Source organism: Trachinotus anak, unplaced genomic scaffold, assembly GCF_046630095.1.
Source record: "Trachinotus anak isolate AG129_WGS33_773 ecotype Australia unplaced genomic scaffold, CSIRO_AGI_Tana_v1 ptg000022l, whole genome shotgun sequence".
NCBI classification, from domain to species: domain Eukaryota; kingdom Metazoa; phylum Chordata; class Actinopteri; order Carangiformes; family Carangidae; genus Trachinotus; species Trachinotus anak.
The window spans coordinates 711,391-726,950 of NW_027273873.1; the positions used below are offsets into that span (position 1 = coordinate 711,391).

The 15,560-nt window shown below is 42.4% G+C and overlaps 1 protein-coding gene across 2 annotated transcripts; it reads left to right on the plus strand.

Moving 5' to 3' along the window:
- The first annotated feature begins 458 nt into the window (after nt 1-458).
- Nucleotides 459-14,188, plus strand: LOC139606493 (ADP-ribosylation factor-like protein 8A). 2 transcript variants are annotated; one of them, XM_071458688.1, is made up of 7 exons: nt 459-1,089; nt 2,637-2,717; nt 3,105-3,178; nt 3,936-4,029; nt 4,464-4,531; nt 5,221-5,291; nt 13,332-14,188. In XM_071458688.1, exons 1-7 carry the CDS (start codon nt 967-969, stop codon nt 13,361-13,363), a joined length of 543 nt encoding a protein of 180 aa, XP_071314789.1. In that variant the 5' UTR covers nt 459-966; the 3' UTR covers nt 13,364-14,188. The 2 variants fall into 2 exon arrangements, with proteins under 2 accessions (XP_071314789.1, XP_071314788.1); XM_071458687.1 differs by lacking the exon at nt 13,332-14,188 and adding an exon at nt 6,336-12,840 and having other exon boundaries at nt 471-1,089.
- The last annotated feature ends 1,372 nt before the right edge of the window (nt 14,189-15,560 follow it).

Genomic DNA, 15,560 nt, shown 5'->3' on the forward strand with positions numbered 1-15,560 from the left:
AACAGCTGTTTCTGTGATAAACCGTGGTTAACTCCAAGAGAAACAGACATCCAGTCAGTTGCACCTCTTGTATCATTCTCAGTCACATTACATGTAAATGCAGCAGTGTGTGTGTCTCTGTGTGTGTGTGTTCACTTTTTACATCTGTACAATCACCAGTAACCAGCAAAACATCTCTGCAAATAGTAATGACAGTCTCATAGGAAATAAGGACAAAATGGGAAACCTATCAATAATTCTTGGCTGGTTTCTGAGGACACACAGAAGGGTTCAATGATTTCGTTCCAGACACAGACTGACATCGGACTTAAACAATAGTATTTGTGAGATATGGGTGAAATCATAACTGTAGTTACTGGTATTTACAGCAGATGGCAGAGTTTCAATCACACAGAGGTCTGTGTTTCCTCTTTTCCCTACTCTCCTCTGCTTCATATATCAACCCCACCCAAACAGGAAGTGGAGCGGACAACCTGCTGACAGATTAAACCAAATCAAACAACATGACCGATAGCGAAATTTTAGAATAGATATCCATTTAGATAACCGTATATTTCTTCTTATAAATTATATTTATGTCCATGATGAGCCTTTATTGGACTTTAATTTTCAGGAAATTATTTTCGTTTCGAGGTTTATTTTGAAGGGCTGTACCGGATGCGGTGTCAGTTAATAAATCTTTTGACAGCACTGTGGGAAAAGGCGTAGCTAGTAAACATCACGGAAAACTGACAGCGGACATCAGGGCCTGACAAAACCAACTTATTGAATCTCCTCCACGGTTCTTACAAAACCAGTCGGTGTCGTCCGTTTTACCGTTACCGACCGTGGTTGTCTCAGTGACTGTCAGCGTCTCAAAAAAGACTGCCGGGGCGTTAGCCAGCTAGCTAGCTAGCATAGCCACCTAGCCGTAGCAGCAGAAGCAGCAGCTAGCATTAGCATTAGCATCAGTATCAGACGACAAAGATGATAGCGCTAATCAACAAACTGCTGGACTGGTTCAAGGCGCTCTTCTGGAAGGAGGAGATGGAGCTGACCCTGGTGGGGCTGCAGTATTCCGGGAAAACAACCTTCGTCAATGTGATAGCGGTAAGGGTTGTGCTAATTTAACCGCTAACAGATGTGTTCACGCCAGTCGCCAGTTAGCATCTGGCTCCATCCATTGTTATCCTGCGGTGGTGAGGTCAGCTAGCTGTCGATGTTCGACTTCAGCAAGACGGTCAACGAGTCAGAGAGCGTTTTACACATTAGTGACTTCATGTACAGTTGTTCAGCCAGAGTCTGGGTTTGGTGTCTTACTGAGTTCAGGCGCCACTAACGCTCTGCTGACTGAGCTCTGTGTCATTTAATTGAGCTCAGCTGCTTTCACATCAGCACCGGTGGATGGTCTTAACCTCCACTGTAAATCGAGATACTTCATCAGAATTGAAGGCCGTTTTGGGACTACCCCCCCCCACCCCCCACCCCGGCGGTGTTCGCAGGGCCGGAGTTAGGATTTGTGGGTCCAGTGATAGAGGGTCGACCCCCGCCTCTTGTCAGAGTGACCTTCCCTCTCCGGTCACAGTCACTCCCTGCCATACATCATCAGCTGATCACCGCTCCCTGACGACACGCTCCTCTGCTTCCCATGTACAAATTTAATTTTTGGGTGACCCACTAACATGGATTTGCCTTCACTCAAAGAGATTTAATTGTGTTTCACCCTTTTTAAAATGTGAGTTGCAGCGTTGAGCGCAGGCGAGAGCCCTCCTGATGCTGCTCTGGCATCAGCATTTGAGATTTATTAAATTAGATTATATTAGATACAGTTGTGTTGATTTTTAAAGTGGATAGGAATAAATAAAAACACTGCAGCAGGAAGACATTAAATGAGCCTTTCGTAAGATGCCAAGCAGTGTTACATTTTATTTCATGAATAAAAGAGGGGGGGGGGGATTAACAGTAATTGTGTCATGTAAAAGTTTAGGTACACGACGACGTCAGTACTTACCCCCACATCCCCAAGCAAAGGGGGAAGTATAGCAGGGCTCTTCTGTTGCTGATTGATGATTGTTCATCTGTTCTTCCAGTTCTGAGATATTTCAGTCTGTCCTTCTCACACAGCAAGTTTAAGATCTGTGCACAGATTTTCAGAGATGTTCAGGTCAGAGGGGCTGTGGCGGCCGTTCCAAAAGCTTCATCCCTTGTTTGTTGAAGTGGTTCATGGTGGATTTTGAGGTCTGCTGTGGATCATTGCCTCGTTTTAAAACTGAGTCAACAGCCCTGAATGAATCTGCTATAATGGCAGAAACAGTGTATTTTCTAATGACGTTAATGCACGTAACAACAATCCTCCAGCGGACTTTAACCCAGGTTCATGGTCAGCACCTTAAATTCATTGTGTAGGCCACAAAGAGGTCCATAAATTTATCACTGACATTTCTTCACATCTATTTCTTGTATTTTTCCTCTGGAAAATACCACAGACCACTGTCATGTGACAATGCTGACATATCTTTAATAAGTGACACACAGCAGTGACTTACAGTATTATGTATCAGTAAGAGATTTGTGGTGTGTGTGTGTGTGTGTGTGTGTGTGTGTGTGTGTGTGTGTGTGTGTGTGTGTGTGTGTGTGTGTGTGTGTATATATTTCAGTCTGGGCAGTTCAGTGAAGACATGATTCCTACAGTGGGATTCAACATGAGGAAGATCACTAAGGGCAACGTCACCATCAAGGTTGGTAGTTCAGTTCCCTGCTTGACCTCCGCTCTGCTGCCTGTCTGTACACAGTTGTATTGTATGTACAGTTTGTCAGATTGTGGATTAATCTTTGATTATACATATGTCTGTATGTATGTGTCTCTGTGTGTCTTTTGAATTGTAGTTATCATCCAGTTATCATTATTTATTCAGTTATCATTATTTATGGAAAATAGACCATAATAATATAACGGATATTTGATCTCCAACACCTGCTTATTAAGAATCTGTAATAATATCGTAACTTCTTTCCCAGTTTATTATTTTAAGATTGAGTAAAACACAAGTGTCAGTTTTCTTTCTCCTCTTTCTTGTATACATTACATCCTCTAACGATGTGCTGTGCTCTCCCTGTGTCTGTAGTTGTGGGATATCGGAGGTCAGCCTCGGTTCAGGAGCATGTGGGAGCGTTACTGTCGAGGAGTCAGCGCTATTGTGTAAGTCCCGGTTTTCTAAACTGGTTACTGTCACGTAAAGGGGCTGCTTGAACGTAACTGCTGGGTCCAAACAAGACAGTAACCCTGTGACATGTTTATAGAGCGGCAGAGACCGAGGACAGTCACGTAAGTTTGTCCATCGACTCTGATCCTTCTTTTTAAACTGATAAGTTCTGCAGAGGTAAAGCAGATGTTCAGTCTGATATCTGAAAATCACTGTTGACAGTGTTTCTCATCACAGTGTGTCTTTGAAAAATCTAAATCCTTGTGTTTGATCATCAGAAGTGTCCTCAGGTCTTGTGCTTTGTAGTTGTGTCATATTAGCCCAGTTGTCCTGGTGAGAATGGGCAGGAAGGCTGCAGGGCAAATGGGTCAGATTTATGTAACAAAGAGCAAAGTTATTCTGCCTGCACGACTGCAGTGTAGTAAAAGTCAAACTAATGGGTTGTGCTTTTTCTTTAACCTCTGGTTAGTTTTGACTCAGCATGATATGATTTTTGGCGGTTTTGCCACCTTTGCTTGTTCACACCGAACCAAACAAACTTGGCCTGATGCCGGCCCAGTGTGTGATATTAGGTTATGTCCACACTACTACGTTTTCATTTTAAGTTTATTAGTTGCAAAAAATATGATGAACGTATGCCTTTGTTTGACAGGACAGTGTTGAGAGACAGGAAATGAGGGACAGAGAGGAGAATGATGTTCAGCAAAGAGTCTGTCCATGTACAGATGTTGACTTTGTTTTTTTCTGTTTCAGTTACATGGTGGACGCAGCAGACCCAGAGAAAATTGAAGCCTCCAAGAATGAACTCCACAACCTGCTGGACAAACCGCAGCTGCAGGGAATTCCTGTAAGAACCACATCAGAACAGCTCAGACCGACCCACAACTGAACCAAATGACCCCAGCTGAACCTGACTAACCTGACTAAACAGAGCCGGCTAAACCCGACAGAACCAAACTGACCTGAGTGAACCAGCTGAAGTCTACAACTCTGAGGGAGCCAGAATGAACTCACTGCACTTTACTGAACAGTTTGTACCTGATTCAGTCGCAGCCAACTGAACTAACTGAGTCCGAGTGAACCCAGGATGAACTGACTGAACCACCTGACCTCCAGCCCATGACCAAACACACGGACACTGCACCAGACACAAAGAACAAGACAAACCAGATCACTTCTCTTGTTCGTTGGACATAGTGAAATGCAGAGAGTGTGTGTGACTTCAGCTGCTGTGTTTTCTTGTGTATTTAGCTGATGTGTATTTTGTCTGTGTGTCTTTAGGTTTTGGTTCTGGGCAATAAGAGGGACCTACCAGGAGCTCTGGACGAGAAAGAGCTCATAGAGAGGATGTGAGTCCACACCAACACTCTGGTCCAGGTTTAGGTTTTTTACATGTTGTGAATGTCGACAGGTGAAACACCTGCTGCTCAGTGTTCATTTATCATATTTTATACAGTATGTTTTCCTCTACAACCAAATCTGCAGCAAACAGATTCATTATGACACTGTTGGTTAGTGTCACATGGCTGGTTTCCAGTCACATGTCCCCCCACCCCCCAAACACACACACGCGCACACACGCGCACACACACGCACGCACACACACGCATACACACGGACACACACGCACACAGAGTCATCCTCCTCCCTCTGGGTCTGAGGGTTGTAAAGTGTGTGACCTTCGGAACACATAGTGTTATACAGTGACTGTTATTTTGTGGACACATATCCAGTCAGGAGAGACACAGCTCTCAAACACTTGCTGAAATGACAGGTGAGCTGTGACACTGTCCTGGTTCTCCTGTGTGATAAATACACAGCTGATATCACATCACAGTGCTTCACATCAAAGCTTTGAAGAGGTCAGAGTTTAGAATATTGATGCTATAATATCCACAGTAAATACAGTGATATTAAATTGATATTAAAGGTTATTGTTGCTGTGCTTTTGTGTGAATGTGTGTTTAATAATCGACGTGTGTGTTCACTATTTGTATGTTTGATCTGACTTTTTTTTTCTTTGTGTGTCTTTACTCAGGAACCTGTCAGCCATCCAGGACAGAGAGATCTGCTGCTACTCCATCTCCTGCAAGGAGAAAGACAACATTGGTACACACACACACACACGCACACACACACATTGGCACTTTTATACCTGCGAGGACCTTTGCTGACATAATACATTTACATCCCAAAAGCTTAAAGCGACTGCTGCTTTCAGACCAATATTAGCACGGAGTGAAAAAAACACAGCCACCTCATTCATGTCAATGTGACTGCTGCTTCAGTACAGAGTGAAAGACTCTGGCAAAACGCATGGGGTCATCTGGTGAAAACCTTGAACCAGGACAAACTGTGGCTGCAGCATCACACAGAACAGCACTGTGTTGACCATTAATACACAGAAGGTGACATTTATGGTAGAGCACTCTGTGAAGTTAACAGTGTATTTCCACTGTTCATCTTACAGTGGAGGAAGAGGGTAAATGATCGCTGCTGTAAATTCCTGTACCACAGTAGTGGAGTGGAGTGTGGAGGTCACGTTTGGCAGTGATACTGACTGAATCTCTGTGGGGTCGATTCACTCCTGTGAAACTGTGAGCTGTGCCACTGCTGCACTACTCCACCACTTCCTACTGCTTCATGCTAAGCAGGAGGCTTTTATTGTGAAGCAGTGTATTTATCACTATGTTTTTGATTTTGTTAGTTGTGCTTTTCTTCCATGAAAACCAGGCAGGTTTTTTTCCTCATCAGGCGAACCCATCAAGCACCCTTTCAAAATAAAGTTACAAAGTGCTTTACACTAAAACAAAGAATAAGAAGATAAAATCCAAAACATAAGACAAGACAGAATAATTTCAACAATTTTTAATGCATTACAACATACACCAGAGGTATTCAATTAAAATTCAAAAGCATTCCAGAGTGGATGGAGTCATAAACACACACAGTTACACTTCACTGTTCTGTTGGTTCTCCTTCTTCTTTTCTTTTAAAGTCTTCTCTCTCTCTCTCTCTCTCTCTCTCTCTCTCTCTCTCTCTCTCTCTCTCTCTCTCTCTCTCTCTCTCTCTCTCTCTCTCTCTCTCTCTCTCTCTCTCTCTCTCTCTCTCTCCTGTCTGAGCTCTGCTGATGTCATGCCTCTCTCTCTGCAGACATCACTCTCCAGTGGTTGATCCAACACTCCAGGACTAAGAGGAGTTCCTGAGAACAGATATGCCCTCAACCGAACAGGCCACGCCCACCCACCCTACCACATCTTCTCTCTTTGATCGACCCACCCTCACCACCCCTCAAAATCTTAAGTCCTTAACCCCAAACTATCCACCCCCTTCCATCTACTCCATCCTTAAATAACATTAATACCTCCCAACCTCCAGTCCCCCCCCCCCCCCTCACCTCAGGATGCATTGATACCTCTGGGTCTTTGATTTTTATTGAAGTATTGAGTGAAGTATCAAACTGTGACGCCCAGTAGCAGGTGGAGCATGACAGAAACCAAAGCAAAACCTCCTGATCATCTGTCTGGTTCCTCGTGAAGACGAACACATTCAGCCTCCATCAGTTCAGGTCAGGGTTGAAGAATTTTTAGTGATTTCAAAATCATTACGCACCTGGAATAAATCTGGGACCATCAGCGTTTGTGTGATATAAACATCGTGCCCATTTCTATTAGAGTCACATCAGACCATCTGCTTGCAGCTAAAACTGTACGACTGCACAATTGTTTGTATGGAATACAGGTGCTGAAAAGTATGTGTGAACACATGCATGTACGCAGACACACAGTGTAGGTTAAACACTGCAGCCACTGTCCATGACAGACAGGAAATCTGTCACATGCAGACAAGAGGTTTGGTTGACATTCACCTGTCAGGTGCCACCACGTCCTGCGCTCAGCTGAACAGGAAGCTGCTGCTTTAGTATGAACAGTCAGTAGGAGAAACCTCTGCACCTACATTACTGTTGCAGTAATAACAGTAAAAAGGTCAAACTCTCTGTGATGGTTCCATTTCTTTGTTTCAGTACATACAACAGTTTCCACTGCACCAGCACACAAGCAAACACGCTCAAAAAACCTGACGGTGTTTTTCCTGGGAACAAATCACATCAGATACCAGAACCCTGAGCTCATATCAGTGACTCTGAACTAATGGCTGACCCATGCTTTTCTGCTGGTGTGTTTCACAGCTTCCACCACAGACGGCTACAGCTAAGGAATTTATTTATACAACAGTTAATGCTTTCGTTAACCAAATGACATACGTTTCACACTCACTAGAAAATAATCCAGAGCGACGAGGACGCCGTTTCTGTAAAGAAGCCTTTTAAAATGAAGAGTTTCAATGTTGTGAGCAGCACAAACTAAATTCCAATTAATTTCAGATCTCAGAGACAGACCTGGGCGAATAAAACCAAAACCATCTGCACAGACGGGCGCTACTAGACGAAAGCGGATATTTTTTATTTTAAATTTTTTTTTAACGACCTCAGCCACATCAGTGTTTGATACTGGCAACAGAAAAGTGGTGTCAGTGCATCTTTACAGATCCACAGAACAGCCTTCATTATAATCCGTATTTTTAAATTGACAGGTTTCTGAAACTAAACATCTTTGTTACCAAACTGTCAGAGTAGCGGTGATTAAAACCCATTTAGCATCGTTAGCTGATCAGCTGGAGCCTATTTTGTGGATCTGTTTTCTTCCTCAGATTTTCCCATGATCCTCCTCTCCCAAAATCACACCTTCCATTACCATTTAGCCAGTAACCACAAATCTGCCATTATCACTTCCTCTCTCCTCTGCCTCTGTTGATTTTCATTCCTCCCTCTCTCCCTCCATGTCTCCCGCTCTACCTCCACATCATCTCTCCATCCATCATTTCACATTTATATAATCCTGAGAAGCCCCTCTTCCCTCCTCGTCTGTTGTAAACTGCTTGTCCTCTGTACCCCCCTCTATCTTTCCTTCCTTTCATTTCTTATTTTCGGATGTTCCCGTCTTTCTCTCTTTTCCTGTCGCCAAGCCCCGCCCCTCGCCTCCTCCCTCTCTCTCTCTCTCTCTCTCTCTCTCTCACTCCTGCTGAGTGAGGGATTAAAAACCTTTTTATTGCACTGTTGATTTTGGTTTTGTAAGATATTAATGAGAATAATGTTAATAATCTTCTTATTGTGACATAACCTGGTCTGTCCAGATTTAAGGAAGTGGTACTTTAACCAGAGAAGGAGAAATGTTATTGTTTCTGTTCATATCTCTGTAATAAGCTTTTTATTTCTTATTTGTTTTATATTATTATTTTTTATTGCTGTTTGTTGACCTCATAAGTCTTCTCTGGATGTTCAGCCAGAGGTCAGTGTTTTCTGCTCTGAGGCGTCTGCTGATTGGACCAGGGTTGTCACGTGATCAGATGCAACGTTCACATCATGTCAGACAAAGAGGAGCAATGTAACTAGTCATGTTTGAGTTGTTAAAACCCACATATTAAAATTTTAATTATTGATTGATTTAAATGTTTTCATCCATTTATTTTCTCTTCCATGATTCATGACACCAGGTGTAACAACAAAATATATTTGTTATGTCAAGGACGCAAAAAAATTTCCCAACAAAAGAAATGAATCCATATCTTGTGATTAAGTCTGAGGCTGCCAGTATTAAATTAAAATAAGAATTTAGAATTAATTTAGCATTTCTGTGCTCATAATGTCTACCTGGGATTCAGAAATTGAATTAAAATTTGAATATTTTTTAATTGGAATTTAAAAGAATGCTCCATATTTGAAAATGCAAAATAAACACTGATATACCGAGAATGAAACTGAATGCAGAAAATGGTATTGGCAAGAAATGTGCAACCTAGTCTTGAAAATTTAATAGCAAAGTGGAATTTGGATTTGAATTTTCATTAGCACCTGGATTTAGCTCATTTCTAATAATAAATGTAAATACCCTTTTTCATGGTAATTTTCAGATTTGTCAGTTTCAGAAAAAAAGGCCTGGGAGAATCATTCTATTAAAAAAAAGATTATTAAAAATGAGCCAAATCAGGACACAGTTAACATCCAGGACACCAGTTTGCAATTTAATTTTCATGATTATGTTGCACATTGTTGCTCATTATTGTCTGTGTTACGCTTAGTGCACAGAAAGTTATTTACATTTTCGTTTTGGCAGTAATTATGCATTTTAAAACGTCAATTAGATTTAGAGGATTAGAGCAATTAAAAATTTTAATTTTATGTGGATTTTATGTGAAATGTCTGTGAAAACCTGCTTAAAAAGTTTACTTAAAATTTTTATCAGACTCAAAACATTAGCATGTAGCTTTGTACAGAGATCATCATTAGCATCATCCTTACATGCTCATGCTATTTTCACACTACTTGTATTTATTTATGTGTTCGTTTCATTTGCAACATCATTGTTCAACTCTGGCCTCCTAAAGGTTCATCTCACGTTCTGACACATCCTGGTCTTGACAGCAGCCAATCAGACTTCAGAACAAACAGGAAGTGGAAACACATCACCTTTCTGTATGTTGTTCTGAGGTTGTTTTGATTAAGAGTGGTAAAACTGTCTGCAGTGTACGTGGGAGATTAATTCTGCTTACACACACTTGTTCTTTACACTGTTGGGCCAAACAAAGCTGGTCCAGCATCACATTTGGGGTCCAGAGACACTTTCGGCCTTTCTCACTCTGCGTTCTCATGAAACACATCACTTACAGCCTGGACACTGTTCTCATTCAAAGTTTACATTTAGCCCAGAACGTCCCAGTTTACCTAAATGTTTTTGATTTGCCAATTTTATTGAGGATGCAAAGGATGTCAGGAGCCGCTAGCGAAGTACAGGTGTACGAACCTGAGCTGGTGATACTGCTTCTTCTGTGACCTCCCAGCAATCCATTTTCAAATCCTAATAATGTGACTTTTAACTCCCAAGAAAGTGAGGTCAAACTCCCAGTTACACAAGGTCCAACTCCGACAACAGAGAGAGCTAACTCACAGTGAGAGGTCGGGCCCTTTGATCTCGGTATATATTTTATTGAGAAAGTCTTCTTGATTTCTACAACAGAGACAAACAGTTGTTCAGTCCTCTGTAGCCCGACAGTGGAAAGCTGCTTATTTCTTAATAACTACCCAAGCCTGTCTGGAGCTGGAGGCCACAGAAGATTCAGTACTTTCCGGATGAAACGCCAACAACAACAAGCATAACTAGCTCCAGACAGTTGTATCAAGTCCGTTTCCTTAAACTCTAACAAGTAAAAACTGAATGTCCTTCGGCCTCCAGCTGCTCCAGATGTCAGGTTCTGGTCTTTTCTGAACCAGCCAAGAGTTGTTGTCTGACTCCGTTCTGGACCACTTGAAATTTATTGATCAGCTGATCAGCCAGCACAGTGATTATTAGTTATTGTCGCCAACAGACAGATCAGATTGCAGAGGGAATTTCAAAGGTACATCTTGGCTTTTTGGGACATTTTGCCTTTGTGTGATGACAGCAGAGTGTTAACATGAATCCATGGAGCTTTGAATCAGGGATGTTGTGGTCCAGTGTTCTAGGCCTAAAAATGTTTGGTAAACTTCAGACTAGTTTGTAACGTACTAAAACCTTGTCCAAACACGTTGAAGGGCAAAAAAAAAAAAAAAAAAAAAAAAGAGGGGTGAGGCTTGATGATGAATTGTACAAATGGGGATGACGGAGAACAGTCACAGTTTCACCTCAGAGACATTCATGGTGTCCCCCCAGGTTTCAGGCACTGTTCACTTAGTTTCGAGCATACTGACCCCTGAAGGGCATCAGGTCATTTTTAAGAAATTCAGTTAACACTAGAAATGTCAGTCAAAAGAAAGCAGATTTTCCACTCTTCTTTATTTAAATACAGTAATAAGAGTAATTAGAATCACACTGGAAAGCAAAAGGACAGATTGCAGCAGAAATGTGTCCTCTCTTGGTGGTAAACTCTGAGATTCACCAGCCACTTTGACTAGTTTACCAGCCCACCAGGTGTCTGCTAAAGCCGGACGACACCTTCAGATGACGGCTGCTGGTATTTTCTGTCCTTGTTTATCAGGCCAAACGCGTGAACCTTGAAATCCCCCTGCAGCTCTGCTTGGCTCTGGTCTCTTACGTTTGCATGCCGAGGGCAGGGATTGTATATCTGTGGGACCCGATGAAGTGAATTGTTATTTTGGTGCAGCTTTATTATACAATAGACTTAATCCAGTGCATCACCTGAGTATTAACCTACAGAGAAGTAGTCGAAGTACACAACATATGTGCTTAAAACAGTGCAATAAAACAGAAGTATTGATATTGTGCTTAACCTGTGTTTTACATGTTTCTAAGTGCATAATGACGATGTGCTCACAGTACTTTTCCTGCAGTTGAATACACTGGATTATGGTCATTGTTATGTAAAGTTTGACCAGTTGGTTTTTTTTTTTTAATGGGAAAAAAAAATCTAGTAATGACCTGTGATCCTGCATGTACGAACTGAGACTGTGCAGCGTCTGATGGCTCATGATTATCCTGAGTGGTTTAATCATCATCATCAGAAAGTCAGGACCTGGAGATTTACAAAGGAACCAGCAACAAAATGTGACAAAATCCAGACACAACGTGCAGCATCACAAAACTGTGTGAACCCCCAGAGTCAGTAGATTGCCTAGAATTACAACCAATGCAACTGGTGACCTTTGACCTTTGAAAGTCTCTTCATGACCACAAAACCTCCTGTTATTGTTTCACTGACTGTCAGTACTAACATTAATATGGATGCGTAATTTTTTTTATTAATAGATAATAATTATATTGATCCGACTTTTCTGTTGTGTTTTTCAAAAACATGTTGAGTGAATCTCTTCATTCCTGATCTTGGAAACAGCAGTTTGACACAACAGTCACAAACTCAAGGTTCACTTACTCAGGTTGTTTGGGAGCTTTCAGTCATACACAGTCTTCATTAGCAAATGAATTCTTCTCAGTCCTAGATCCTCCTGTTCTCAGCCACAGCGCCGCTGTGACGCAATCTTCAAATCATTTTAAAGGTGTTTAAATTGACAATTATACTTGAAATTTATAGAACATTTGGAAATGATGTATCAAAGAGTCTGAGGCTCAAAAATGGTGTATTTGTTATCATTGACCACAAAATGTCTAAATCAAAAACTCTAATTCAGCTTTGCTGTAATACATCAGACTTTTTTTTCATTATGTCAGTCTGAGTTTTAATGACGACATTTTAACTTTGTTAGGGCAGATGAATTTTTAAATAGATTTTAAAATGTTTTAATTGACCATCATGAAGATACTGTTTTACCCAAAATTAACTTCTGCTCAGTCCTCTGACCTGGAGTCAGTTTAAAGTCTTAAAGTCTTATCCACAGAGACGCACAGTGAGTGACCTGCTGGCTGTGCAGTGCCTTGCTCAAAGACACTTGAACAGGCCACATGTTTGAGCGTTGACTGATTCCTGAACTGTTTTGGTCCGGTTCCTGGTCCCGTAGCAGAGAGGGTTGGGGGTTCGTACATGCAGGATGAACATGGCGGCCTGTCACTTTGAACTTGTTTGTACATTATAGTTTGATTCAGTTGATATAATGTGTTTTAATAGAAACATGCTTGTGTATGATACTAATAAAAATACTATGGAGAAACAACACAAGATGTTTTCTCAATTTTCTCATTTAGATTATGACTGTGATCACAGTAAAACTGATCCAAGTAGGAAACAGACTGAAATCTTTACTGCTGGTTAATTTAACCATTAACCTAATGTAAAGCATCAGGATTGTTGCTATGGTAACCTGCATTCTAACATAGGCAGGGATACAATACAGTTAAAAAACAGTTTCCAGCCAATCAGAGATCAGTATTTTCTGTGACTGAAAGTTCTCAGTCATGTGGACGTGACGGGTTCAGACCTGCAGTGCTGCTGATGAGGCAGCAGGAGGCAGCACACCGCTAAAAGCTTCTGTCACCACTTGTGTTAATGTGTGTCTGAGTGTGTGGTGTGTTTCTGTTTCCATCAGTGTGTGCGGTCTTGGCTCAGGTGTGTGTGTGTGTGTGTGTGTGTGTGTGTGTGTGTGTGTGTGTGTGTGTGTGTGTGTTGGGTCAGATTCAGACTAATTTGTTTCCTCCTCCTCCACAGCAGCTGAGCTCAGCAGTTCAGCTGCTCTATGAGCAGCATGATCAGAGTCATGGAGGCTGTCAGCTGGTCTGAAGGTGGAGGCCACAGTCAATGCAGCAGGACAGTGGAGAGTCAAACCCTGTAGATCCACCTGCTCTGACCTCAGCTGGGACAGAGACATCAGGAGCCCGCCTCATACATGACTCCCCTCATTCTGCAGTGTTGGATCAGTCTGAGGAAGATTTAGGGACCACATATTTAAAGAGTGAGGTGTGTGAGAAGATGAGCCCCCGCTGCACACAGGTCAGCCGCCAGGCTGAAGATAGTTTGATAATCACCAGTTGGACATGTTTTACTGAACAGAGCAGAGCATCCAGTTGAAGTTAGTGTGAAGTTTGAATGGACCAGCTGGACCTGAAGGACCTGTTTGATTTGTGGGATTCTCCTCGGAGCACCAGGGGGTGTGATGTAGGCAGAGGCTGAAATTTAAGCAGCAAACAGTTTGTGACTGTTCTCAGAGGACTTCATGGCTGTTAACACATTAACACATCGTGACACAAAGCATCGGTCAGACTGGACATCATTATTCTGAGGACACATCTAAACAATTAGAGTATGATATTCCAGCTGGTAGTGGCTAAAGTACAGGAGTCAGTCTCCACAGTGAAGGTGAGAGGTTGTTGCACCTCCACAAAGTACAGGCCCTTCAGGTCGATGCTGTGTTCTTGTGATGCTCTACGCTGCAGGAACAACAGGTAACATCTGTAATAAGCTCGTGACTTTAATATACATGTTTCTTTTACGCCCACACTGCGAACAGTTCTTCCTTGGTGAGCGATGAGACTGATAAAGGTTTTAATTGAAATGAAATCCCCTGATTCCAGTTTGCTGTTTTCCTTTCTTTGAAATTCTCGTTGCCCGTTAGTGTGAACAGGTGGTGCACGTGTTCATGCACATGATGCTGCACAAAGTGAGCTGTTGGTGTATTTGCTGGAATTCAGTCTGAATTTACTTCCACAGCTGCTTTATCCTGAGTAAGTTCATGGTTCTCTGTGTTCACCGTCACTAAATCACATGCAGCCGCTCAGAAACCGTCAGGAATCAAACTGGGAAAGTTGTGATGAAACGTGCTCATGACATTTTCCCAGAGGAAGAACCTTCCAGCCTCCAGGGGGATGTTGTGTCGCAGCTCTCCTGTTGTTCAGGCTTTTATTTTGGAGGGTAAGTGACAGTTCAGAGGAGAGAGCGTCTGGAGCTCGGCTTTCTCAGCAGCTCAAAAGCAGTCGACAGAAAAAGGAGTAAAGAAAGTGAGAGGAGGAAAGGAGCTGATCATCTGGTCCCTCAGCTGTGACGTGATCGCACTGATAAAAACTCTTCATCAGTTCCTCCCTCCTCTTTATGTCTCTCTGTTACTTGTCAACAAGTGGGTAAAACTCTTCTTTCATAGTGTGTGTGTGTGTGTGTGTGTGTGTGTGTGTGTGTGTGTGTGTGTGTGTGTGTGTGTGTGTGTGTGTGTGTGTGCGTGCGTGCGTGTGTGTGCGCGTGTGTGTGTTTGTGTGTGTTGTGGGGGGGGGGGGGGGGGGGGGGACTACTTTTATAGCAGTCAACAAAGAAGCAGGCCTCAGTGTTTCCTGTCTGCAAGTACAAGGTGGTCCCACCGATGTGGTGTGTGTGTGTGTGTGTGTGTGTTCCCAATGAGAGTCAACCTAACTCTCCATCAGGACCCCATGCTCGTTGTCATGACAACAGTACCCCCCTCCCTCCTCCTCACTCCTTCCCTCATCAGTTTTCCCAAAGAACAAAACCAACATTGTGTTCCTGGTTTTCGCTCTGTGTCTGTGTGTGTGTGTGTGTGTGTGTGTGTGTGTGTGAGTGAGAGAGAGAGAGTGTGAGACATTCAGGTCAGATTAGTTTGTGTTCACTGAGCTTGTGCTCGCAGACACACACTCACTCACAAATACACACTTGTTGCTCTTCATTCACTCAGCCTCATCCTGCTGATGAAAGGGCCAAGTTACACACACACACACACACACACACTTGAAGACAAGCAGTGTTTTTATATCAGTAGAATTCACCACTTCTGTAAAACTTTCACACAGAGAAACAAAGAAGTGAATTATACTCATGAATGACTTTAAGTTGTTCTCTCTGATGTTTTGTGTTTTTCTGTTTCTCCAGAGATGAGTCTGTAAAACCAGTCTCAGTTTCAAGGTCTTACCAGAACCTGCAGAAACCCTGAACCCTGTC

What these genes read in the sequence shown, in the direction of transcription:
- LOC139606493 (XM_071458687.1), top strand. Translation starts at nt 967, where the DNA reads ATGATAGCGCTAATCAACAAACTGCTGGACTGGTTCAAGGCGCTCTTC. An exon ending in AGGGCAACGTCACCATCAAG is followed by an intron (nt 2,718 to 3,104) that starts GTTGGTAGTTCA and finishes CTGTGTCTGTAG; the next exon opens with TTGTGGGATATCGGAGGTCA. An exon ending in CGAGGAGTCAGCGCTATTGT is followed by an intron (nt 3,179 to 3,935) that starts GTAAGTCCCGGT and finishes TTTCTGTTTCAG; the next exon opens with TTACATGGTGGACGCAGCAG.